The sequence below is a fragment of the Eurosta solidaginis genome, chromosome 4 (genome assembly GCF_040869045.1).
Source record: "Eurosta solidaginis isolate ZX-2024a chromosome 4, ASM4086904v1, whole genome shotgun sequence".
In the NCBI taxonomy this organism is placed as follows: domain Eukaryota; kingdom Metazoa; phylum Arthropoda; class Insecta; order Diptera; family Tephritidae; genus Eurosta; species Eurosta solidaginis.
The window spans coordinates 122,999,322-123,013,900 of NC_090322.1; the positions used below are offsets into that span (position 1 = coordinate 122,999,322).

General features: G+C 36.9%; 1 protein-coding gene across 1 annotated transcript in view; it reads right to left on the minus strand.

Annotated features, from left to right (window-relative positions):
* LOC137248160 (uncharacterized) overlaps positions 1-6,989 on the minus strand; it is a 427,220-nt gene extending 420,231 nt beyond the window's left edge. Inside the window, exon 1 of the mRNA XM_067779021.1 lies at positions 5,487-6,989. Within this exon, the coding sequence (XP_067635122.1) occupies positions 5,487-6,564 (1,078 nt within the window). The 5' untranslated portion in view covers positions 6,565-6,989. The remainder of the gene's footprint in view (positions 1-5,486) is intronic.
* Between the last annotated feature and the right edge of the window lie 7,590 nt (positions 6,990-14,579).

Consider the following 14,579-nt stretch of genomic DNA (forward strand, 5'->3'; position numbering starts at 1 on the left):
TTTTGAAAAATACGTACCTAAGTGGATTTGTGTACATTCCGATACAAGCCAAGTATGGTTCACTAAAGAGCTGAAAATTTTAAAGAATAAAAAGTCTCGATCTTTCAAGTTGTTCAAAAAGACGGGTTTACATAACCATTATTTACAGTACTCGATTCTACGCTGCAAGTATTTTCAATTGAACAAAAAGTGTTACAAAGCTTATCTTTGTAAAATGAAAAGAAATATAACTTGCAACCCGAAGGCATTTTACGGATTCGTAAACTCTAAACGCTGGGTTAAAGGGTTTCCATCATCCATGAAATTCCAAGATAATATTTCCAGCGATGATCAAGAGATCGCCGACTTCTTTGCGGAATTTTTCAAATCAAATTACTTTATTGAGACCAACGTTTCACCTAATGAATACCCATACCATATTGATTCATGTTGTTCAATCAGAGCTCCATTTATATCTTCAGAAGATCTTATTTAAAAACTTTAAAAGTATCATATTCATACGGCCCCGACAGGATCCCGACACACTTTCTTAAAAAATGTGCTGCAAACATCTATCAGCCGCTAACAGATTTATTTAATATATCTTTAATTTATGGCGTTTTCCCAACAATATGGTAGGAATCTTTTCTTATTCCGCTTCATAAAAATGGAAGCAGGTCTTCAATAGAAAACTACCGGGGCATAGCAAAGTTATCCGCTATCCCAAAGTTATTTGAGGCTATTGTTACCCACCACCTAACATTCTCTATTTCCCCCATAATTGCAAGCTCGCAGCATGGGTTCTGTAAGGGCAAATCACCTATCACCAATTTACTACAATTTACCACCCACGTTTCTAATGGATTTAGAAAAGGCCTTCACACTGATGTAATTTACACCGATTTCAGTAAAGCTTTCGACAAGGTATCACACCCATTACTTATTCATGAGCTCAGTCAACTCGGTTTTCAACCCCGTCTTATATGTTGGATTTCTTCGTATCTTGGTTATCGTACGCAAAAAGTAATATTTAAAAATACACTTTCTGGGGTCATCAATGTTTCTTCTGGTGTTCCTCAGGGCAGCCATCTTGGTCCGATTCTGTTCTTGTTGTTCATAAACGATATATCTGGTACAATTAAATACTCAAAAATCTTGATGTACGCAGACGATGTAAAACTTTTCAAATCATGTGCCTCGGTTAAGGAACATTTCTTGCTTCAAATGGATTTAAATCACTTGGTTACCTGGTGCAATGTAAATTATATGCCGCTCAATCTCAAAAAATGTAAATTCATGTGTTTTTCTCGGAGAGTTTCGCCACCAGCTTCATATACAATTAACAACTATAGTCTTGAAACTGTAAATAATTTTATTGACTTGGGAGTCGTGATGGATTCCAAACTTAGTTTCAATCTTCATATTAATGCTACAGTGAATAAAGGCAAAGGTGTTTTTGCATTTGTTAAACGGTGGTCAAAAGAATTTAACGACCCTTACATAACTAAAGCACTTTTTACAACATTAGTTAGGCCAATATTAGAATACGGCTCGATAATTTGAAATCCGCGTTATCAAGTCCATGCAGACAGCCTCGAATCAATACAAAAACAATTTTTACTATTTGCCTTAAGAAATTTCCAATGGGACTCTTTAACTAATCTTCCACCTTATACTAATCGATTAAAGCTTATCAATCTTCCAACTCTTGCTAGTCGAAGGGAAATGCTTGGTGTAATATTTATGACAAAACTTTTAAATGGATCAATTTCGAGCCCATTCCTTCTGAATGAAGTGAACTTTTGCGTTCCGTCTCGGACATCGAGACACTTCAAACCTCTTCTGCTGAAACAATGTAGAACGAATTTCGAACAAAATGAACCTTTTCGGCGTTTATGCCAATATTATAACACTCACTCAAACACATTTGATTTTTTCTATAAAAAAAATTGCTCTCACCTCTCTAAATTAATGTATAATACGTTTGCTTCTGTTCCCTTTAAGTATTACGCTTGGCTGATGAAATTTCTTCTGTAGCTGAGCAGTCTCAGATCGTGACGCGTGACAAACCGCTGCCCATCAAAGACTCGTCAAAATAAAAAAAAAAATAAAAAAAAAAAAAAAACAAAAAAAAAGTTATTATATATATATATAAATCGATCGCGTGAACAGGATTAGCCTGGTTTCATTGGGCCACTTGAGAGCAGCGCGCTGCCACAACGTCCATTAAAAAAAAAAAAAAAAAGTCTGCGCTGGTAACTGTCTGCGATGTTTCGTTTTTCTCTTAAATTTTTGTTGTTGATTCATCCACATCAGGATAAAAGACATACTCATCAACATTAATTCCTTCCAACTCCATACCTCTCGTAGCCGTGCTTGAAGTTCGATCTTATTGCCGGTTGTATTCAATCCACGGCTCTCCAGTAGCTGGGTTCTCAATTCACTCAACGTTGCCATGTCCAAGTTGTATTCGCAATCTTCGGAATTTATTCAACAATTCCTCTTCTGACACCAATTGTAACGAATTTACTGCAATTCCTCTTATTTGCAAGCTTCTACTAACGTTCGAATCACTAAACTGTTGGATAAATAACTGCAATATTCGATAACGCGAAATGGTCTTTATTAGACTACTTTCAAAATAACACTTCTATAGCTCGACAGATAACGTGCTTAAATCAAACTGATTGTCGTGCCCCTACTGTTGCCGCCTTTATACTGTCCGGTTTCCTCGCCGACATATTTCTAGGCGCTTCTATTTCCAGAATTTACTAGTTAGTTATCAGCTAAAAATTTCTAAGCTATAACTACAGATGCACGATTTGTATAGCTTCTCTAATAGCCCATGCGTGTGTATATGTGAGTAATACTTGCACAATTTTTGCATTCTTTCGGGAGTATCTCAGATATGTGCATGTGGTTGTGCGTTGCTTCTCCGCTGCATGTACGTACATATGTGTAGGCTTAATGATTAATTTGGTTATGTACATACAAGTCACTGCTCAGTATCGGCTTAGAGATGATAGTACCCCTTAGTGTTGCTAGTATTCGTCACAATACGAAAGCGCCACTTCGTCATGAGAATAGTCATTTGTAAATAAGAAAGCGTCAATTGTAATTGAGAATAGCCAAATAGTCAGTTGTAAAAGAAAAAGCATCAATCTTGCGAAAACTAAATTTGTAATTGAAAATATAAAAATGGCAATAAAGATAAGCTATGTATGTTTGTGGCATGGTGGAACCATACAAGATGGCAGCACGGTGACATACCTACAGACATAAATAAAACTTCGGTGTACTTTGTTTTTGTAAATCAATGGACTAATGTCAAAATCGTACTGCGCCGGAAGTCGATGTATCAAATCGTATTAAAAAAGTACAAATGAGCTGTCACCGTCTGCCACCTTGTTTAGTTCCGCTATGTTTATGGCAATGCTTGTAGTAAGAGAGCATTTACATGCAAAGACGTTACATGCTGGAATGCTCTTGAGCAGTTTCCTTCAGTTGCTGAACTATTCGCTCCATCCACTGATTAATCAACATAAATATTGCAGCTGTTCCACACCAAAACTGAGTCGTTTTAGCCGTTCGCATACTCTTTACATCGTTAAAGAAACTAACCTTACTGAAGGAGCGCATGTGTTCATGCTAAACGTATCCTTTTTCGGTCGATTGACAACATTCCAGACACTGATATCGCGCCGAATAAAGGAATGTAGGAGCCTCTTGCAATTATAAGTGACGCCTTCGCATGTTGAGTTATTGCTTTCTCATTGTAGATATATTATTAACCCTAGAAAGATAACGTTATTTTTTTAACGTTCGTCTGAGAGACGTGCTCAAGTTTAAGGACCCTAAAGATATAAAAAAAAAACCTTAAATTTTTTGTTGTTTTTTTTTAATAATTTATTTGATATATATTCACTTGTTTTAAATGTTTTTAAAGAAAAATATTGTTTTTTTATTATATTAAAAATTAAGTTTGACTTGTCTTGGACTTGTCCTTACAAAAATCAGTTTTTTTCGAAGGACCTCAATTTATAGCAAATAAATTAAAATAAAATACATATTTTTGTACTTCAATTCTATGAAGTTAATCTTTTAAACTATACTTAAAAAAATATTAGCTAAAATTACGATTTCCGGCAAAAATTACATATAAAATTAGTCATGTCACGTAAAAGATAACGATACATCTCTTAGACCTATTTTTAAAAAACTATTGTATGTATTTCATCAAACAAAAAAGTTACTACTGAAAAACACTCCCCATTGACAAGCTGGTAATGATAGCTGAGAAAACTGAGAATGAGAATGTTCTCTCTTTACGATTGTGAGAGACTGAGAGCAAAATTAAAACGGCGTACGTCTCGCAGACGTACGTTATCTCACTAGGGTTAATGAACAGCTAAAACAGAATCGGGCATGTATGTATAGCAACGAATTTTAGGGGATTCCGATTATTTTGTACCTTTTTGCTAATGTTGGAATCGCTGAACTGTCGAATAAATAACTCCAATTATCAGTGTTGCAAAATGGTCTTTTTTATTTAGACTACTTTGGAAGTAGTACTTCGCACTAATGATTAAACTTCACTTCACAACTAATAGCGTGTTTAAACCAAATTGATTAGTTATTTCTCAGCTTGCGCTGCTTTTATACTCTCTGTTGCATCGTTCGCATATTTCTCCTAAGGTCTAGACTTTTCACGAACCTGGATCAGTTTCATCGCATACTTGGTTATTTAGCTATATGCGGGTGTATGTGTGAGTAACAATTTCTGCTCTTAGCTGATTACTACATATGTGTATGTGAGACAATCTCTTTGCTTTAAGCTGCTGGTTATGTGTGTGGAATATTCTTCGTCACCTTCTATGTAAGTGTGACTGCTTGCTTTAATTTGTACATGTACACAAGTGTAACTGCTTGCTGTTTTTGTTGTTGTTTCATTTACTAACAGCATAGTGATGCTAATATTCGCACAGTATGTTATATCGGATAGTGTATTCCTAAAAACAAGTTTTTGGGTCGTGTCCACAAGATAAGAGATCAAGTTTATGGTTGGGCAATCAACCAAGTTGTTTGATTGTAGATACGGGTAATTGTGGGGCTGTGAATTGGTTTTAGTAAAATAATAGAATTTTAAAAATTGAGCACCATAGTTTGAAATACTATGGGCGTCACTAGATATATAATCTAGATAGTATCAAAAAATATTTAGGCTTAAACTTTTAACTCTGCAGGAAGCTTACATTCAGACTAAGCAGCTTACAAGCAACTACTTTCTAAAGCAGTTCCATAAAAAATATGTGCCTTAACGAGGTACATCGTGTTTGAATTTGATGAACACGCATCTACATAAATGTACTAACATCTGACTAAATACTGCTACTTGTTGAATTTTAAATTTTTCATATATGTATGTACGTATGTACATGGGAACATGAGTGTAAGTGCGCTTGTATACATAAACATACACATACTTATTCTGTATCAATGTGGCTTACCTTCGTCATTTGACACGATACACAAATCCGTTATGTTTGAGCAATTAGTTCGAATAATTAAATCAGTTGTATTAAAAAAGCTTATTGTTGTTTGTGTATCCGTAACCGAAGCTGCGACACTGTCACTAACACCGACACCGATTCCTATACCGACACCATTACCGCCATCACTACCGCCAATGCCATCGCTACCGTTATAATTATAAAAATAATCGCCAAAGTCCTCAAGCAACATCATGAAAGTGCTGCTACTTTTATCTTTCCCCGCAACACCTAACCCACTTTCCATCGTCGTCATGGTAGTTCCACCACCATCAGCGTAACTCGAATAGTACGATTCGTTTTTGCTCGAGCCAAAACTATCGAAAGCAGACGAATGACGTATTAGACCGGCGTCTTTGTCAATTCCTTTCACATTTAAACCCGTCACATGACCGTCAACACCACCATTAAATCCCTCTATCGTCTCATAATCGGTATCAACACTCAATGCCACTTCCGCGCTATCGATCAAAGAAAAGTTTATATTATCTTCACCGTCACCAACCACATACTTTATTTCTGTCGTTGTAAAGTCACCATCGAAGAATTTACTTGGTGTTGTAGCATCACTGGTGGTACTCTCGTTGTTATCATCATAGGAGTAGCTATCAGCATTTACAATTTCATTTCCGTTAATTGTGGGCGGCAATGTGCTATGACCGTCATCAAATACAAAGGCTGGCGATTGAGAAGCTAAGCCAGAATCTGACCAAATTGATAAGTGTATGCTCTTTGTTGTGCTGTTGTTATTTCCGAATTCGATTGTTTTGTTGATCAACCACGATGGGTTTATTGAAGTCACATTGGTTTCATAATTGGCGGTCGTGTTTGAACTGTCAAACTGATTCCAACTGCCTACAATAAGATTGCTTAGCTCATCACCGCTGACGCCATCTTCATTGCTGCTTACCGTTACGCCATCGTCATTGCTCTCAACGCCGACATCATATAGCCCGAAGTAGTCTGCCTTTTCTGACTCAATGAAGTCATTGGTTGTCATCGCAGTTGTGGTGTTAATTTCCGCTATCGGTGCCATATTCAATAAATTATCTTGTGTAGCAATTTAATTGTTTTTGTTGCAATTTATTTGTGAACAGTCCGCTCCCCTGCGATTATTGTTGGCAAACTATTTGACATGTTTCAAATATAAATTACGGCCACCGCTACCCACCCGTTCGAAATGCCTTATTAAACAGATGAGAATGCCTGGCAAAGGAGCTAATAAATTTTGTTAACGAGCGCTTAAGCGCAGAACGGCAGACTGCGGCTACCTTCACATATGAACGGCCGACCAGGGTTTTATTATTCCACAAGTGGATTTGTCCAGCTTTTTATCCAGTGCTCAAAAGCAATCGTAACTAACCATAAGTTAAACCACATTGTGTAATCCAGCGCTGGTGGCATGAGCTGGGAATTACTCCGAAAGTTGCCACAATGCCGATATGCTTGCGAAGTTTTTTTTTTGTTCAAATCTGACCAATCCTCAGCGTGACATTTCAGTGAGAATGCCCGGGGAGTTGATGCTCGGGCTAGATTACAACAATACGCAGTGCAAGTCTGGTGAAAGCACAATTAAAGCAGACTAGCTTTACAAATATGTAGTACTTGTGTTTGGATGTAGTTGTTATTGTTTTTGTTGGATTTAACTTGCACTGCACTATACGATGGAGTTAATTACATTTTCAATCCTACATGCATAATTGACCTCGGCCGGTTATTCGATCTTCGGTAATTAGATTTAGAAGCGCACATATTTATCACATCACTGGCGTCGTCATTCGTTTCGCCTTTGTGTTCAATGTGAGCTGGAAGTAGAAAATTAAAATACAATTGAATTAGCTTAAAATAGAAGAAACATATTGACAAACATAAACCTAATTCATAGAATTTGCAACAACCTTATTGACATCACCAAACAGCCACATTGCATGATTGGGCAGCAATTTTGATGGAAGACAGCAAGGAGGAGTCCATTCGGCTTTTATAACTTTTATGAAGGCTTTATGAATTTCATGAATGTAACTGTACTATAACTTGATTGAGTTGTTGGAAAATAAGTAGCTGAGAGAAGCTAATCTTGCATATCTGACGCTTCAGTTAGAACAAACTTTATTCTGTACTTTGTTCATTGGAAATAAAAACAAGAAAAAAGAACTAAAAATATATGTATGATTAAAAAACTTACGTTTACCATTTGATATAAAAACTGGTGCATCCTTAATATATGTATATGGTTCTAAAAAATAAATGCAACGTGGCAGTTCTGAGCGTGATCGCTTCGATTGAAATTTTGCACAGCTTATTTTAAAACCACAAACTTGACATCAATAAAAACAAGTAAGGAAGGTTAAGTTCGGGTGTAACCGAACATTACATACTCAGTTGAGAGCTATGGTGACAACATAAGGGAAACTAACCATGTAGGAAAATGAACCGAGGGAAACCCTGGAATGTGTTTGTATGACATGTGTATCAAATGAAAGGCATTAAAGAGTATATTATGAGGGAGTGGGCCATAGTTCTATAGGTGGACGCCATTTAGGGATATAGCCATAAAGGTGGATCAGGGTTGACTCTAGAATGCGTCTGTACGATATGGGTATCAAATGAAAGGTGTTAATGAGTATTTTAAAAGGGAGTAATCTTTAGTTCCACAGGTGGACGCCGTTTCGAGATATCGCCACAAAGGTGGAGCAGGGGCGACCCTAGAATTTGTTTGTACAATACGGGTATCAAAAGAAAGGCTTTAATGAGTATTTTAAAAGGGAGTAATCCTTAGTTCCATAGGTGGACGCCTTTTCGAGGTATCGCAATAAAGGTGGACCAGGGCTGACTCTAGACTTTGTTTGTACGATATGGGTATCAAATGAAAGGTGTTAATGAGTATTTTTAAAAGGGAGTGGGCCTTCGTTCTATAGGTGATCGCCTTTTCGAGATATCGCCATAAAGGTGGACCAGGGGTGACTTTAGAATATGTTTGTACGATATGGGTATAAAATTAAAGGTATTAATGAGAGTTTTAAAAGGGAGTGGTGTGAAGGCGTTTTCCAGATATAGACCAAAATGTGGACCAGGGTGACCCAGAACATCATCTGTTGGATACCGCTAATTTATTTATATATGTAATACCTTACAAGATTTTAAGTGTTTTTTATTTCGCCCTGCAGAACTTTTTCATTTTCTTCTACTTAATACGGTAGTGGTCACAGCCATTTTATGAAGTTTTTTCTAAAGTTATATTTCGCGTCAACAAAACAATCCAATTACCTTACCATGTTTCATCCCTTTTTTGGTATTTGGTATAGAATTATGGCATTTTTTTAATTTTTCGTAATTTTCGATATCGAAAAAGTGGGCGTGGTCATAGTCGGATTTCGTTCATTTTTCATACCAAGATAAAGTGAGTTCAAGTAAGCACGTTAACTAAGTTCATTAAAGATATGTCGATTTTTGCTCAAGTTATCGTGTTAACGGCCATGCGGAAGGACAGACGGACGACTGTGTATAAAAACTGGGCGTGGCATCAACCGATTTCGCCCATTTTCACAGAAAACAGTTAACGTCATAAAATATATGCCCCTACCAAATTTCAAAAGGATTGGTTAATTTTTGTTCGACTTATGGCGTTAAAAGTATCCTAGACAAATTAAATGAAAAAGGGCGGAGCCACGCCCATTTTGAAATTTTCTTTTATTTTTGTATTTTGTTGCACCATATCATTACTGGAGTTGAATTTTGACATAATTTACTTATATACTGTAAAGATATTAAATTTTTTGTTAAAATTTTACTTTAAAAACAAATTTTTCTTAAAAGTGGGCGTGGTCTTTCTCCGATTTTGCTAATTTTTATTAAGCGTACATATAGTAATATGAGTAACGTTCCGGCCAAATTTCATCATGATATCTTCAACGACTGCCAAATTACAGCTTGCAAAAATTTTAAATTACCTTCTATTAAAAGTGGGCGGTGCCACGCCCATTGTCCAAAATTTTACTAATTTTCTATTCTGCGTCATAGGTTCAACTCATCTACCAAGTTTCGTCGCTTTAGCTGTCTTCTGTAATGAATTATCGCACTTTTTCGGTTTTTCGAAATTTTCGATATCGAAAGAGTGGGCGTGGTTATAGTTCGATATCGTTCATTTTAAATAGCGATCTGAGATGAGTGCTCAGGAACCTACATACCAAATTTCATCAAGATACCTCAAAATTTACTCAAGTTTCGTGTTAAGGGACGGACGGACGGACGTACATGGCTCAATCAAATTTTTTTTCGATCCTGATTATTTTGATATATGGAAGTCTATATCTATCTCGATTCCTTTATATATGTACAACCAACCGTTATCCAATCAAACTTAATATACTCTGCGAGCTCTGCTCAACTGAGTATAAAAAGTATATATAATGAACGGCTTGATGAACACGGTTCTGATAACACTCGCAGTTACATGTTTTATCGAGTTGTTCTCTCCAGATTCCCAGTATTCGATAAAAGAATGAATGAGGCACATATGATCGGTCTTGGGCTGCGAAATGGCCCCTGCTCCGTAAGAAACTTTGCCCTGAATCCAGAAGTTTGTTTAACTATCAAACTGAAAAATCCCATCAAAACCACGGCATATGTTATAAAATAACTCTGTCCCCTTGGCAAATACCAGAAGCTATGACCTATGTCACTTGCTGCTTGTAAATCTGACAGCTATATCACTCCTAATAGCTTGAGTCTTAACCTGCTTAGAGGGATGCAACCTTTTTAGCTAGTTCATCCGTTTTTTCATTTCCATCTCTTCCCATATGCCCTTGTACCCAATATATGTAGATGTATGCTTCTCACTGTCATGATTCTTTCCAAGGATTTCTTACACTCTAACACAAATTGAGCTGATGTGCTATGCGTGATTATTGTCTTCATTGCTGCTTGGCTGGTAATATAAAAGTTGCCACGGCTGCAGTTTAAGCTATTTTATTCCAGTGTTTCTACTGCTTTTGTTACGGCTACTACTTTCGCCTGAAAAACGATACAGTGATCTTGTAGGATCTGTTGATTTCCCGATCAGCACAGTTTACCGCAGACCCTACTCCTTCCACTACTTTTGAACCATCGGTGTACACGTTTATTGTCTCGTCTGTCATTTAGGCACCCTTGCGCGAACTATCCACCTCTATTGTAACTCTAAGCTTCTCTTCGAAGCGGAGATACGGAATCAGGTAGTATTTTCGTCCTGTAATTGATGACGTTGTACTACTATGGCTGTATGGTATGCGCTCAAGCTGGCCCGGCGCAACGTTTTTTTTCACTAGGTCTACTGGTGAAATGTGCAGAATGGCATACAGTGCAGCCGTCTGGGTTGTTTTCATGGCTACCGTAATGCTAAACATTGAAAGCTAGCATAGCCCCCTAATTTTTTTAAGTAAGGTTCTTTTTTGTGTCGCTGTCCACCAAACAAGGACTCCTAGTATAGAATGGGCTTTACAATCGCTGTAAACACCCAAAGTGAGAGAGATGTTTCTACTGGAGGGTCACCCATCCTAGCTTATTCCTGGTGCAAGCTTGCGATGTTGTCACACGCTTAATTTGTTCTTCCCGCATCATTTTGAGCATTAAGCTAATAACCTCCCTTTCTACAGATCTCCATTACTGAGAAATCTGTCCGAAAGGATTGCTACGATCAACCAGCGCTTCATACAGTAACTCCTTTGCTATATCCCTCATCTTCTCGGGTGTCTTAGTGTTATCTTCCTGTGGCACCTCCGAAAAAGCCGGAGAATTGACGCTACCTCTCTTTGACACCTCCGAGAAAGCCGGAGTCTTAGCGCTATCTCCCTTTAGTTTGTCTCTTTTTTCCGTGGTTGCCACTTCGCTACTTTTAACGTCCTTTTTTTGACCTCCAGCTTTCGAGGTTGTATCTTTCGAGAAATTTACTACCTCGCTATTTGGGCCCATCTGACCTACTATATGTCTTGTCTGTGCAGCTGCCCTGCCTCGCGGCCCTGCAACTGGGTCGCTTCTGTCTCTTAAAAGCAGGCTTGTCGCCCTCCGACGAACGTTGCGTTTTCATTCTGTCGTTCGACGCTTCTTCGCCCTCGCACTGATTGCAGTACCGCAGCAAACCTCTTGAACTGCCTTCGACATACTTCTACCGCCTTAAGGTCCACTGCAAGCGCTCACTTACCAGTTTTGTCGTGTCGACCACTGCTCCCAAGCGTTGGACAATTTTTGGTACTGCACGGTACTGCGAGAGAACTCTCTTGCTTCCTCTGCTCCGTACCCTTCTGCACTCTACTTCTCCATTTTTATTTGTTTTCTTTTCGAACATTAAGCTTATTGACTCTCCAATACTCTCTTCATCTTGGTCGTACGACCGCTTGCCCGACAAGGCGGGCTTAGTGGTTCAGTATTAAATATGGGGAAAGAAACTTCCGCGACAACACCGCCACTTACTTTAGTAAGATCATCAATACTTCCCGAGGTGGCCCGGTATCGGGAAGGCTCCGATGAAGTACGGTCCAATATATCCCCTGCAAATCATACAATAAGCATGGTCCGCATAACACTCGGAACAAGGTCTACGGGACTTTTTAATACATTTTCGTTTTAATTTTAAACAAATGTAAAAAAAATGGCAGGAGAATGCGAAAAAATTCACTAAAGGTTTGGAAGTAAAACTAAAAGGTTTTAAGTTATTTTGAAAGTTTTAAATATCATACATGTATATCAATAATAATAGCCGTGTTTTTTTACACGCGTATACGTTTACGTTTGCGCGTAAAAAAACGCTTATCCTCGCTTAGATGGTGCTTAGGAGACCCATCTAGCAGCAAATAGCTACGCAGCATATTGTACCGAAAAGCGGAGACACAAACCTCTGATGTATGGCTGTTTATAACTTATAGCTGAATCGGTTGCGATGAATAGTGGGTACACAACATTTTTAGAAGTGATACATAGAATTTGTGTAGATGTGAAACATAGACACATATTTCAGTAACACTTGAGTATAATGCGTATTGACAATTTTATGCGCAGCAATTTCAGAGGTGTATTCAAAGTTTGACGCTTAAGGGCCCATTACTGATACTTAGCTTAGACTTGACTTGGCGTAAACTTGGCAACTTAGCCACGATTATACTCCACTTGGCGCATACAATCTGGCATCATAATCAGCGTTGAAATTTATTTTTAAATAAATGTCAATTTGTATGACAAAATGTCAAAATGAAATGGAAACAAACAAATGGCATCTCAAAATGTAAACGTCACTTAGAACTTACATAGAGAAAATCAAAATTCAAAAGACTTCTAAGTCAAGTTAAGTGTTGCTAAGTTTTGAGTAATCAGTAACATGCAATGTTCATTTAACAGAACTGTAAGTAACAGTTCTCAAGCCAAGTGAAGTCTATGCTAAGTATCACTAAAGGGCCCCTTAGCAGTCCATATAAAGTTTAAGCGTAAACGTCTATAGATGTAAAAAAACACACCTAATAGGGGGACTCATGATAACATATAAACTTATAAGGTGTAAAATTATATCCATTTACACACGCGGTTATATGAACGCACCTAATAATACTCTTGATAAACTTGATTGTTTTTCAGCTGTATTATTTCCAAAAAAATTTTTTTGATTGTTATACAAATTAAAAAATACCAAGATTAAGTGAAAAATCAAAAGTAAAACGCCTTTACTTGCTGATGTTGGAGATTTTTGATGAAAATGCCGTCTGTAATGTCTGCAAGGTTGCATTCCTTTGAGTTTACCGCGTTTACACAATGAAATGTGCGCGTAAATTTATACAAATTGTGTAAATGATTTTTCATACAAAATTTGACAGCTCGTGCGTAAACTAGATAAATTTATACGTTTACACACTTTATAAGGCATTTATACGGTTACATGAGTCCCCCTAATGTCGTATCTCAGGGACCGGTTAAAAAGGTTGAAATTGAAAAAAAAATTGTTTGTCAAAAAAGCGTCAAATTTAAAAATTTGGTAAACCAGAATATAAATTCAATTAACAGTTGAAGAAAAACTTTCTAACAATTGAAGCTAGATGAATTCTGGGAAGAAAAAAAAAGTATTTATATTTTACATTGCTATTAATTCGAATAGTGGAAATCTAACACAAATTATTTCTAGAGCTGTAAAATTTTGGAACCAATAACAGTGGAGAGTTATTCGACTTTTAAAAAGTCATATCTGCTTGAATTGAACGTGAAACTAAAATGTTTTTCGATTCTCCTGTAAGGTTTTAAATTTGTTGGTTAGGGCCAGTGTGAAACATGTTTTCCACCTATGTTGGATAAACAAAATCCAGCTGTTGTCCTGCCTAAAAATTTGGATAATCAATGCTGCCACACAAAAAAGCCTATCCCAAAGACGGCCTTAAACTGTGACTAAAAGACTGTTCTGTATTTCAACTGGAGTCTAAATTTTACTCGAGTTTGAGCAAACTTAGTTTAAGCTTAACTTATACTAAAAAAACACTGCCTTGTTTCGATGCCACCTTGTACTCGAAACCTGTACTCTTGTAAAAGGATCGATAAAAGTTATCGATAACAAAAAAAATATTGAGGGAAAGTACTCGAGACTTACAAGTATCGTACTCATTAAAAACTCCAGTAAAGCTTATAAAAATGAATCCGTTACTTATTGAAGCAAGTCGTTTAAACTCGCATTTGCCTCATGAAACAATTTTTCGTAAGAGTTTGCGAAGTTTACACTGCTTGAGAACTTTTCGAGGGTCTTGAAAGCATATATGTGTTGCCCTTTTACAAAAGCATTGGATTATTTTTAATAATCGGGGATTGCCCATATTGCTTTTTTTTTTTTTTTAAATGTATGAAAACATTTATTTGAAGCAATTTTTTAATTTTATAATTTATTTAATAATTTGGGAAAAATTTAAACAACGTGACATCATGGCATTGGATTATGTTGAACGTAAAATAAATTAAAATCTATGCAAAGTTTGTGTGCATATAATTGTTTACTCCTAACTTTTGAGCGGCCAAAATATGTTAAGTTCCGGATTATTAATCCTAAAT